The sequence below is a fragment of the Genypterus blacodes genome, unplaced genomic scaffold, assembly GCF_046128005.1.
Source record: "Genypterus blacodes isolate CSIRO-AG114 ecotype Tasmania unplaced genomic scaffold, CSIRO-AGI_Gbla_v1 ptg000064l_1, whole genome shotgun sequence".
NCBI lineage: Eukaryota > Metazoa > Chordata > Actinopteri > Ophidiiformes > Ophidiidae > Genypterus > Genypterus blacodes.
Window position 1 is genome coordinate 2,120,732 of NW_027466876.1, and position 12,031 is coordinate 2,132,762.

A 12,031-nucleotide genomic window follows, 5' to 3' on the forward strand; every position below is an offset into this window, starting at 1 on the left:
AAGATGAGCTGCGATAGCCATAGCAAACACTGCAATTACATGAGGGCTGGAGCCACTAATATGCTGTTTCCAACATGTCAGTGTTGATGCCCTGGAGGCAGAAAATCAGACAGAGTAAATCAAAAAATTCCCCTCAACTTATGTATTACGTATGTCTGCTTTGTGAAACAAATGATGTTCTCCAACATATAGAGTGACAGGAAAAAAGGTTTATAGTCACTGAGTGTTTGTCACAGGAGTGTGAGATGCTTGAGAGATAGTTTGTGCCATGCATTGAGTGGACATAATGTGTGTGAAAGTACCTTATTCATTAACCAAGTTCATGTTACACAGTATTTTTATCTTCTACATACTTCTAGCAATCTTGTAGGTCTAGCTTTTTTACCGTCAAGCTACTTCATCCTGTAATTTTCTAGTCTTTGTAACGGTGGATGTCAGATGTCATATTGTGGATGGACGGTGAGAGCGGCAGGTTACCAACAGGATGAATCACATTCTTTCCGTCTAATTTGTCCTTCTCTTTGTTCAGACTTACATTGAAGTTGATTCATTGCTGCGTGGGGCCTGATCATTCACCTTAAACTCTCCTTGCTGCAACCATTATTTAGGGACGGCTGCAACGGTCAGCTGTGCTGTTGCCAAACCAGTTTGCGTAGGAGTTGCCAACGCTCGCCGAATGATAAATTCCCTTCCTGATCTGCGACGTAAGTGAGCCGACAGAAACACTAATGTGATCTACAGTATTTGTGTTCTGCCTGACGGATCCCGATGACAGCATGAGCAGACGGAAACAAACACAACAGCAGAGAATGACAGATAAAGCGCTTTTCGGTGAGCTCACCGAACTCGAACTGAAGGAGACGTTTCTGCTCAATTAGCACATTTCACTTGTTTTCTCTGTATGCAAATATTTAGACATGCTGTGTTATTTATGGATGAGGCCGGTGCACAAGGTGGGCTCCTGCTGCTAACTAAAGGACTAAGCATCTGTATGTGTTTTTCTCCTGTAAGCTTCAGACCCAGCCTGACCCGGCCTGTCACACACACACACACACACACACACACACACACACACACACACACACACATACACACATGCATCAGCCTGAATATTAAACAGGTCAAAACAGAAAAGCCTTGAAAGACTTTTTATATCTGAAGAAGAAGAAGAACTTGAACTATTATAATTACTAACATGTAGTGTTTGATATGAATTCCGCGGACATTCCTTGAAGCTGATCCGACTCCTTGATCCCGTTTCTTGTTGTCAGATGCTGACACTCATTTCTAGAATGTTCCTAAAATAGAGTTGGACTATATTTAATATGTTAACGGTTATGTTTGCCTCCACATATGATGGTTGGTTGATTCCGTCTGTTTTGATTCTTAAGAAGATTCCCTATAATGACATTCTCACTCTACCCATTGTGTTTTTGTCAGTTTCTTCAAAGGTGACACACCAACTCAATGAAATTAGACAAAATAGACGATCAGGATGGAATATTATTTGCACAGTTTTTCTCCCTGCTTGTTTGGCCTTGGTAGAGGTTTGTGTAGCAGAAATGGACCCTCGCCTTTTACTTCTGTATAATCTTGTCAAAGAGGAAAATGTCATGCAGACTAACTAAAAGAAAATGAGGTGCCTTGCTGATCGCTACAATATGAGACTTTAAACATGCTCCTGCAATAAAAATGATTCTAACTCTCAAAGCATTATGGCAACAAATATACTAAATATAATAACACTGCCACCGCCGCATATTAAGCCATGCATTCTGAAGCCTTGCATCACATAAAGTAGTGAGGTAATAGCACCCTGAAACAGTCTTAACATGTGCAATATGTTCACTACTATCAATAGTGAAACAGGGCCGAGGGTAAATTTGAGCCGAGCTGACACATTACTTGGCTCCTCATATGTGGTCAGCCGTTGGCAATGAAAACTGTGTTATATAGCCCAGTAGTGCTGACAGGTTTCTTTCTCCTTCTTCCCCGCCCTCCCCCTCTCCTCTTTATTTCTCCCTCCTCCAGGCTGTGGAGAGGCTGGCACGTGGCAAGCAGAGGGGGGAAGGATGGATCTTCAGCCCAGCGTAAGAGCCTCCCCCCGGGGAAGCCGACGTCGGACGCAAGGCCTCATGGGCCGTTGACCTGCTGTCTCTGTGATTTATGGCGGCTGGGGGCCTCTGGCCACTGCAGACTCCTCTCTCTCTTCTCCATTTTCATCCACACACACCACAGCACTGCACAGAGCCTCACACTCCACTGCACCACCGTCTACAGGAGTACCCAAAAAGGATTTCCACATACATGCTGAGCTACTTTGGCGCAGGCAAACGCACGCACACGAGCCGCATCGCTACTTCCCGCCCAGTCTTACACAGAAGTAAACCCCTTCATAAACATTTATACGCCACGCCGTCGCGTCCCGCGGTCCCATCACATGTCCATTAGATCGAGCCTGCTTTCGGGGCGTTCTCCATTTGACTGGGCGTGGATTACTATCAGTCATGGTGTGTCAGCTGTAGAGCCCCTCAGTGTCGCTGCTGCTCAGGGCAGCGCCGGATCGATGGAAGTGCGCTGAGTAACGAGGTGATGTTCCTGTTTTCACGTGGTCTGAGAATAATCAGCAGCCGAGATCTCCCCGCACGGCTTAGCAAGACCGGCCGCCTCATCTTGGACTATTAGTGGCCTACATTAGCATTATTGATATTACACACACGTTAGAATCTGGCAGAGCACTTTGGGGACACACTACCCGATTCCGCTTCTGAACTATTTTTTCCACTTTTGAAGGACTTAGAGTGAGAGCCAGCAGGTGCCCTCGCCATGGTGTTGCCGCCTCCAGACAAACGCCACGTGTGCCTGACCACTATTGTCATCATGACAAGCATGGCCTTCATGGATGCCTACCTGGTGGAGCAGAACCAGGGTCCCAGGAAAATAGGTGTGTGTATCATAGTACTGGTAGGGGATGTGTGTTTCCTCATTGTGCTGCGCTATGTTGCAGTGTGGGTGGGGGCGGAGGTGCGCACCGCCAGACGAGGGTACGCCATGATCCTCTGGTTTCTGTACATCTTTGTCCTGGAGATCAAGCTCTACTTTGTCTTCCAGAACTGCAAGGCTGACAGGAAGAGTCTGGAAACGGTGGCCCGAAAGGCTCTGACGTTACTACTGTCCGTGTGCGTGCCGGGCTTATACTTAGTCCTGGTCGCCCTGGATAGTATGGAGTATGTGAGAACATTCCGGAAAAAGGAGGACATGCGGAGCCGTCTGTTCTGGGTGGCTCTGGACCTCCTGGACCTGCTGGATATCCAAGCCAACCTCTGGGAGCCCCAGCGGACGGGCCTGCCTATCTGGGCTGAGGGCCTCATGTTCTTCTACTGCTACATCCTGCTGCTCATCCTGCCCTGCGTCTCGCTGAGTGAGATCAGCATGCAGGGGGAGCACATGTCCCCCCAGAAGATGATGCTGTACCCAGTCCTAAGCCTGGTCACCATCAACGTGGTCACCATCCTCATACGTGGCGTGAACATGGTGCTGTTCCAGGACAGCCGCGTTTCCACCATCTTTGTTGGCAAAAACGTGGTGGCCATCGCGACCAAGGCGTCCACCTTCTTGGAGTACCGCAAGCAGGTGAAGGAGTTCCCTCACCCGCAGAACGCCATGGCACTAGAGCTGCAACAGAACTCTGTCAGCCACACACAGCCACTGCCCAACGCCACCAGTTTGCCGCATGAACCCTCACCGGCGCAGGACGTCATTGACACATGACCGCACCAGCAGGGGTCTCATCACTGCTGGAGACGGGACAGGTAGAGACGTCCGCTGAGCGGCGGGATGATTGTCTGCTCTCGTAAAGCTCTCGTGATCTGCTGTGAAACTATAAAAAAGAATTTCAGCATCACCCCGCCTGTCGGAGCGTAAAAACCATCGGGTTCTGACCGCAGCGTGCGTACGTTAAAGTCAACACGTTTTTATTGTGCCATTGTGTTTTTAATTGTTTAAATGTTTTAAAAGTTCAAACTTTAAGAGACAATCTCCTAACTGTGCAGCCTGGTGACATTATGTTGTGTAAAATGGACGATTGGTTTCCCCCCCCTTCCCCCAAGCCTCCATTGTTGAATATGTTGTATTTTTTAAAGGTCACTATTTGACAGTGCAGGTGTGGCATTTCCTTTGTGATCCAGCACCAAAAGTTCACACCAGGTTGTGTGAAGCACTGCAGGAGGAGAGGAGGATCAGAGAGTGACATGGGTCAGTCATGGAGGGGCGACGGATGGGGGGATGGGAGGTGGGGGAATATAAGAGTGCATTCAGGTCTCTTTGGTTCCACAGAGAGAGGACGATGATGTGTGGACCCTGGGTGAACGTCGGATTAAAGCCCAGAAACTCACACCATCCGCTCCAGGTGTGTGTGTGTATTTGTGTGTGTGTGGCTGTGAGTGAGTGAGTGAGTGAGCGAGCGAGTGAGGGAGTGAGCGAGCGAGTGAGGGAGTGAGTGAGTGAGTGAGTGTGTGTGTATGCGTACAAATCTATATGTCTTTGTGTATATGTGTGTGTGTGTTTGGAAAAGGATGTTCAGATTTGGGGAACAGACTTAAATGGTTTGTGTGTGTGTCAGGTGTGTGTGTGTGTGAGTGATTGATCAAAATGTGTCTGAAAAAAACAGGAACAAGATGGGGGGGGGTAGTTTTTATTTCCTGTACTGTACATTCCTCTACAACTAGCTCAAGCCTTGAAGCCGGAGAATGCAGAGACCAGAGTCCAGTGAACGCCTCACGAAAAAATTGACAAAAGAAAAATACATAAAGTACAAACAGAAAATAAATTTGTTTGTATTATTATTATTATTATTATTATTATTATTATTATTACTTTTATTTTTATGTGCATTCTTTCCTTGTTGGAGGGCAGTGAAGTTTTAATAAAATTATAAATCAAAAAGAATAATCGGTGCCGTGTTCCTTTTTTCTTCATAGTCTTGCGAAAGAGAAAACACATTTTTATAATCGGAATATTTTATTTTTTGAGAGAAATGAGAAACACACAGCACATAAATATTTCATCAGACCCTCTGTCTGGATTGGGGCTTTAATTGTCTTGCCCTCAGGTTACTACATTAAGGAAAGAAAGCAGCAAAGAAGTCACTTTATCTCTTAAATGTGATAAAAATGTATGAACTCTTTCCACAAATGGTTCTCTGCTCCCCGAGTGCTCATTAACACCTTCGCTTTTGCTTTTTGTTGCGTGTTAATCTAGTCCGCGCCGAGTCTGTGCATCATTTAGCAAATAGAACCTCCAGAGCTGACGAATGGCCTTGGCGTTTCCATGACAACATTTATACAGCTGACCCGGGGGTTACGAGTAGAGAAAAGTGGAGTTACCGTCGTCAGGTTTGCAAAGTTAACTGCCCGTCGCAGATCATGTCGCCTGAATGGCTGCACACATTTACCTGCAACCTTCAGAGGGACACAAAGACTGGATAATTAATGTAATGTATCATATAATTAATGGATAATGAAGCTAAACAAGATGGAATAGAAGTCTTGAGTGTTTTAAGGTCAAATCGTGTTTTGTTGCGGCCATTTTATGCTTCTTGCAAGAACTTACAATCAATGGATGGAAGAGCGAATGAGAAACTGTTTTATAAGGGAATGTCCAAGTATAGAATGGGTTTAAAAGAGGAAGATTTATAGGGGTGTTCACACAAGAAATCCCCCAAATATCGGCCATCTGAAGCAGTTTGTCTGAGGTGGAAATGGTGTAAAATTCAGCAGAGGTTATCGCTGCTGAAGGAGAGTCAAAGAGGAGGTCTATAACAGCCTGAAGTAGGAGAGGATAAGTTCAATAAAGTCCTGAAAAGTCAAATTGTTTGGGTGTCTTTAGTTCAGGCAGGATGTTCCTCCTAATATGACTTTGATGAACCAATTATCGCAAAGATCCAAATCATTTCAAAGGCTTCACTAAGTTTTACTACATCCTCTTTATTACTTTTGATTTCAATTTGAAGTGAAGTTTGCTGAGTTTATTACCGCTGTGAAGATGATTTTCCTTCTTCTCACTGATCATTCAGATTATTGAGGCAAGTTCATCCCAGTTAACATGAATAATTTGTAATTAATTTGGAGATGTTATGGAGTTTCTGTATTCTGCCACGGATCACCAAAAGATCAAAGTTTGTTTGGTTTCTCTGCTTTTAATATTTGATATTGTTGCAAATATTGCAATAAAATGTTTACTGTCAATCATCTGAGACACACAGACGCACACACACACAATATGTAACACTCCTCACATCTCCTTATTTCGAGGCATTGTGCAATGGAAATCACACATTTAAAGAGGGAGAATAGAGTCTGAAGTTTAATCAAAAAGCTGCAGCAGAGCCACTTCCTGGGTCTGTTTGGAACCTTTGTGTCTGTGACTGAGCGTGAGATGAAAGATGATCTTTGCTGTGGTCTGGATCACAGCTCATTGCCAAGCGTGCAGCATAACGTCGCCTGTTGTTTAAATAAATCTTGTCAGCGCAAGTGGTTAAAGGGGAAAAAGCAAATGGCAAACTTGGGAATAGAATAAATTACCTGCGCCTGCCGCTGCGACGGATCACCTTTCTGAGACCCTCTCAGCCCAGCCATTCATTCATAAATCACCAGGCCTGCGCATCAGAAATTTAATTGTGCTCTCTCCATATGTAATGTGTGGGTAAAAGCACTTTTCTCCCGACGTGTGATTTACTCCACATCTAAGATTTCCAGGAAGCCTCAGTCTCAGCAAAATTAATTCAGAACCCGTAAGACGGAGGCGGCGTTGCCAGTTTTGCAGCCCCCCGTTTTTCTCCTGACAAAACGCAGCCCTGCTGATGTGCAGGAGTGTGTCCATTTAGTTCCTATAGTGGTTGCTCTCAGCTTTGGACTCGTTAGTATGTCTCAGTGGCTCACACTCGGCTACACAAACCCTCAAACGCTTTACTCACTGCGCACAGTAATTTATATAGAAATAACCCTCTGTGCTCCCATCATAACACTGCAAGGTAGTTATTGTCCACAGGAGGCTTTGGTCAACAAAGACTTTCAATCCTAAACAATGAAGTCTAAAGTGCGATTGGAATGATGACAGTTCTGCAGCAGCTAGACATATTAGGAGTTTGGCGTTGGCGGTTTATTCTTCATCGCTCCCTACTAAACTCTCGCCTGCTTCCCTAAATCCAGCGCGTTCACTTACGCAACAGTTATCTCCCCAAACAGGCCGTGTTCAGCCAATCAGGTGAAGGTATAGAGCGACAGTCACGCAGCTCTGGGGCTCCTCAATGACCTAGATTTAGAACTGCAGCTGTAAACTTCCTGCAACTTTCCTAGACTGCGTGTGACAATAAACAAAACAATAAACAGGTAAAATATCGTCTATATAATCTAGGGAATCTTTCATAGGCCCAACAGAAATACTTCATGTTTTAAACAGCCATTTCACAGATCTTATCATAGATCTTTCAGGACTGATTAAAAGACTAAATGGCTGGGCTTGTAATGTCTCAACCATCCAATCTATTTGTTTTGTCAGCTCTCACTTACTTAAGCAAGGAAAGAACATAAAAAAACTCATTAAGATTAGTTATGTTGAAAGAAAGTCCAACAACAGTGCATGTGATGGTGCTGTCGATGATGACGATGGTGATGATGGTGGTGATGAGATTAGCAACAATGTTAACATCCACAATCTGTAACAAAAACATAATGTTCCACAAAAAGGACAAAGAATAGTGTAATTATGGATTCCGATAAAAGTGATGAAGGACTGTAATTACCGTCATTTACATAATTCACCCACATCTGCTGCTCATACAGAAGCAAAAGCAGGCATATTGATCCCATCAGAGAGGATCAGTGTGTGCAGAGGAGGATCTGGTGGACTTATAGAATATTAACCAACTCAAATCGCTGTAAAAATCTCCACTTTGTTAAGAAGTAAAAGAAATCTCTAGGTTTTCTTTTTTACTACATGAGTCATATTAGTGCAGATCATGTATCAGCTTGTTCAGCCTTGACAGAGGTATGAGTGCCCCTGAGAGCGTCTAACCTTCCTGTTCTGCTTTGATTTTGAATTCAGTTGAATTCTGGGTGCATAAATCTATAATTCCTTTAATCCTTGGACTCTATCCAACACTAATGCGCTGGGCGATGATGGATGTGTCAGACAAACGTACACAGCGGCGCGTTTGATCTACGGCGGCGATCTCGCCTCGACTCCACGTCAGCTCGCTTTTCCCTCCATCTGCCTTTGAACCGGCTGTTATTGTCAAAACAGGTTTGACCCATCAGTCGGAGTGTTGTGCACATCGCCGCGCTGCTTAATATTCACACACGCTTAGATAAGAAGGTATTGTGTTACTTTCACAAACGGAACAGCAGGCGTAGAATGGATTAATCGCTGAACCGCAGACCTCAGCGCACCGCGTCGTAAGCAGATAAGCTAAATGAAAACACAATGTGCATCCCGGCTGATATTCCTGCAAGTAGCTTTCAATTTTCCCGACTGTCCTCTACGTTTCATGTCTCTGTTCCTTCACTTAAAAGGCGTCTTCATCATGAGCCTGTTTGCTCAAAAGAACTAAGGCAACCAGTAGGCCCAGCAGGATACAGCTGGGATGATATTCACAGTCTTACTTCTCGTGTTGATTCCATCCAAGTAGAATAATCGTAACGATCATCACAAGGCCAAACATCTACGTTCTAGTCCATTAGACTCCACAACGGCCAGTTAGTGGGTTTTATTGCATTTCTGTATTAATTACTCATTTCAAATCAAAACAAGTCTATGAGATTCATCCAGTCTGAACTAATGATGCACAACTAGTGTACATCTCATTTCCGCTGGTTGGTTAGTCGTGAACATACGCTCACCATTTAAAACAATCCAAAACCAAGAAGCAGCGCCTCACTAAGGGTTAATCACTGCAGGTTAGATTCTAATTTAAATCACAGTATGACAGCGGCAATAAATCACAGAATGGCGTAAAGTAAGAGCGCTTACAGTAAAGATTGTAACACCCTCTTCTGTAACGGTAACCCAGAGAGTCTCAAGGGCCTTTTTCATCATTTTCATTCATCAGTAAACGACTTCATAAAGGAAATGGTGACAAATGCCGACAGGCGACGTGATGTTTCCCTCGCAGGTCAGAAAAGCTCGACAATGAGTGGAAATCTGATCTAACGTCGTGTCGTCTTATCTCGGCTGCAAATGATTCCTCTTGTGTGCGCTCAGTTTGAACTGAACAGCATTAACAGTGAGCGTTAGCAGCATGAAAACCTAGAAATCTAGCGTTACAGCCCAGGGTAACCAAATAGAAACGATGACATCATTATCATGGTGAGGCGCTCACTGTAAGAGTCCAGCAGAAGAACCAGCAGAGTACACCAGCGCCCATAATCACCACCTACAGACAAGAAAGTGGGATCAGCGGGCAACTACGGAATTTCAACCTCAATATTGATGAACATAGATTCACTCCAATTTGATTTATCCCTCCAACACACACACACACACACACACAGGCACACAGGCAGGGCGGTACGAACTTCTACAGCGCCATAAATAAGTAGGTAGGGTCAGTAAAAAAGATACGATGGACGTTATCCCACTCTGATGCCTCTGATAAGAGAGTCTGATGAAAGAATGAAAATCTGAAACAAAACAGGTCGATTCTCCAGAAAAAGCTCAGCCCGAGGAGGCCGATCGTCTGCGATGGCCCTGTTTAATTTAGAGGCCTTTTTAGAGAGAACAAACTTAGCCGGCTTGTACTTGTCTGTCCTGATTGAAGAAAGGCGTTGAGCTGACAGCTGATCCATAATGATCAGTGTGCAGGGAGGACAGTGCTCTTCTCCAAACTCATGTCCAAAGGCATGCTGGGAGATAATATTAATATCTAACCGAGCTTAGCCTTCAGAGGAGAGTTGGAGAGAGAGTTTGTGAACATGTGGGTGTCAGAGCTCCTCCTCTCCTACAAAGGTGACCTGAGGCGATGCATCTTCTGATTTAACGCATCATCACATTGTTTTCTAATTGTAGCCTTGACGCTCGCTCATAGTTAATGTATTGTCGATGCGCCTTACATTGGTAAATCAATGAGACAATAGCAAGCAAAGCAATTATACACACACGCTGATGCTGATGCTCCCTTTTCAATTGTGATTGTTATTTTGTCTCGGTGAAGAACGAAACCTTTTACAGGTAAGAGATCAATTCTCACCAATCACAAAACAGTTTGCAAGCCTGGGTCGTTTGTTTACAAATTTTGGACCGCCGTTAAACGTTACAATGTGAACACAAATATAATCAAGGACTGTTTGTGAACATTATTGCCCGAATCGGAAAACAGAGCAAACGAACCAGGTCTGAATACAGCCTCAGGGTCTCTCAGTGTGCTGCCATAATGCTGTAATATTCTGTAATGGTTCATATCAGGCCAGTAAAAGTGGCTGAACCTTAGATTTATAGGCTGGTGGAGCCAAAACCTCAAGTTTCCCCTTCTCCTTACTCATCAGGTTCATCAAAACATCTGTGATTTCCTCAGTTGAGAGATCATATCCCAGCATTTCTATTGATTGATCATCTGGACTCATATTTTAGGCTTCTAAAAGGTTGTAGATGATCTTTGATCTTTGATTGAAACCACGATCCAGCCTCCATCATGGCTCACAGTAAGGGGGGGGGGTGTTGTGAGGAGAACAGTGTGCATGTAAACCTTGAATTCCCTTCGAGTTTTCATTGTGATTCATGTTCAATCCTCTCTGAAGTACATCGAAATTCATCTTGAGATGAAACGAATTCATGGAGTCAAGGTTTAACTCTTGGTATGAATCAGTTAAAGCCAAAGCGCAGCGTTGTATGGACATGGGGACGGCCCGCTGCACACTGTGTGCATGCTGAACAGGATGCCTCTGTGTCAGACTGCAGCAACCCAGTTTGCTTATCATCCATCACCGCAGAGCAGCAATTTACCCAAACAGCAGGATGGTGTCAAAAAACCAGCAAGGCACAAACAAGAAAAGAAATGTCCCCAAACTGTTATTGTGGGGGTGGCGGGTGAATCCATCAACTTTTCAAAGCAGCGTCAAAACCGGAGCATGTAGACCTTCTTTCTCTAACAAATGATGGAGGGATGCTCAGGCGGTGTTCATGAGAGACACAGCTGATGCCCAAACAGGCTTGTTAGGGGGCAGAGAGGGAACTCATCAGTGCACAAGATCACGGCTTGACAGAGAAGCTTGTTAACTGCGGCGTGGTAGCCAGGAGGGTGTCTCATTAGGGAGCTGTGTGGGCCACGCCACTCTCAACAGATGGCTGAGGAAGCATGCACATGTCTATCCTCAACAGATTACAACCACCAGATAGAGCGTGTTCAAGAGCGTTCAACATACAGTTAAACATCTGCCAGGAGGTTCAAACAAAAAAATGAAGCGATAAGATGAAGTGAAGATCCAGAATAAAGGAATGAAAGTGATGTCATGACAGAACACTGTGACGTCTCTAAACAGGACTGTGAGAGTCATTATAAGTGTGTAGGAGTCTGAAACAGATCAGTGTGTAACTCTTTCTATAATTATACCGTCTTGATTCAAGATTCAGACCCTCATTTGTAGAAAACCCCTGACAAAATATGTTCAAATAATCTTCCTCCCTGATTCTCCTCTTCGGCAAAGACTTTTGTTTTACGTTTTCTTAGTCAGCCCTCGCCTGAAACAAAATGGAAAATCAAGGCTAATTATCGTGAGAAGAGCAACTCTGCTTCAAATGCTTTTTGGTGAGATCACCTTCAAATGATTTACGCAGCAGATCTCGGAGACTTTTTGAACTGGCAATAAGTAATACATAAAGCATTCCTCTGAGTCATTGTTTGACTTTGTCATCGCATTAAACCTGTGGTGAACCTTCAAATCATGGAGTGCCGGTGTCTTATTTCAGGAGATGCAATTTCATTTCTTTTCCGTAACAAAGTTTGGCTGGCAAAGGCTCTGAAACCAAACCTGTAGCAACA

General features: G+C 44.4%; 1 protein-coding gene across 1 annotated transcript; it reads left to right on the plus strand.

The window, feature by feature from the left end:
• Positions 1-2,044: 2,044 nt before the first annotated feature.
• tmem121ab (transmembrane protein 121Ab) lies at positions 2,045-4,249 on the plus strand. The gene has a single exon (XM_076155070.1). The coding sequence runs from the start codon at positions 2,827-2,829 to the stop codon at positions 3,769-3,771; it is 945 nt and encodes a 314-aa protein (XP_076011185.1). The 5' UTR covers positions 2,045-2,826; the 3' UTR covers positions 3,772-4,249.
• Positions 4,250-12,031: the final 7,782 nt, after the last annotated feature.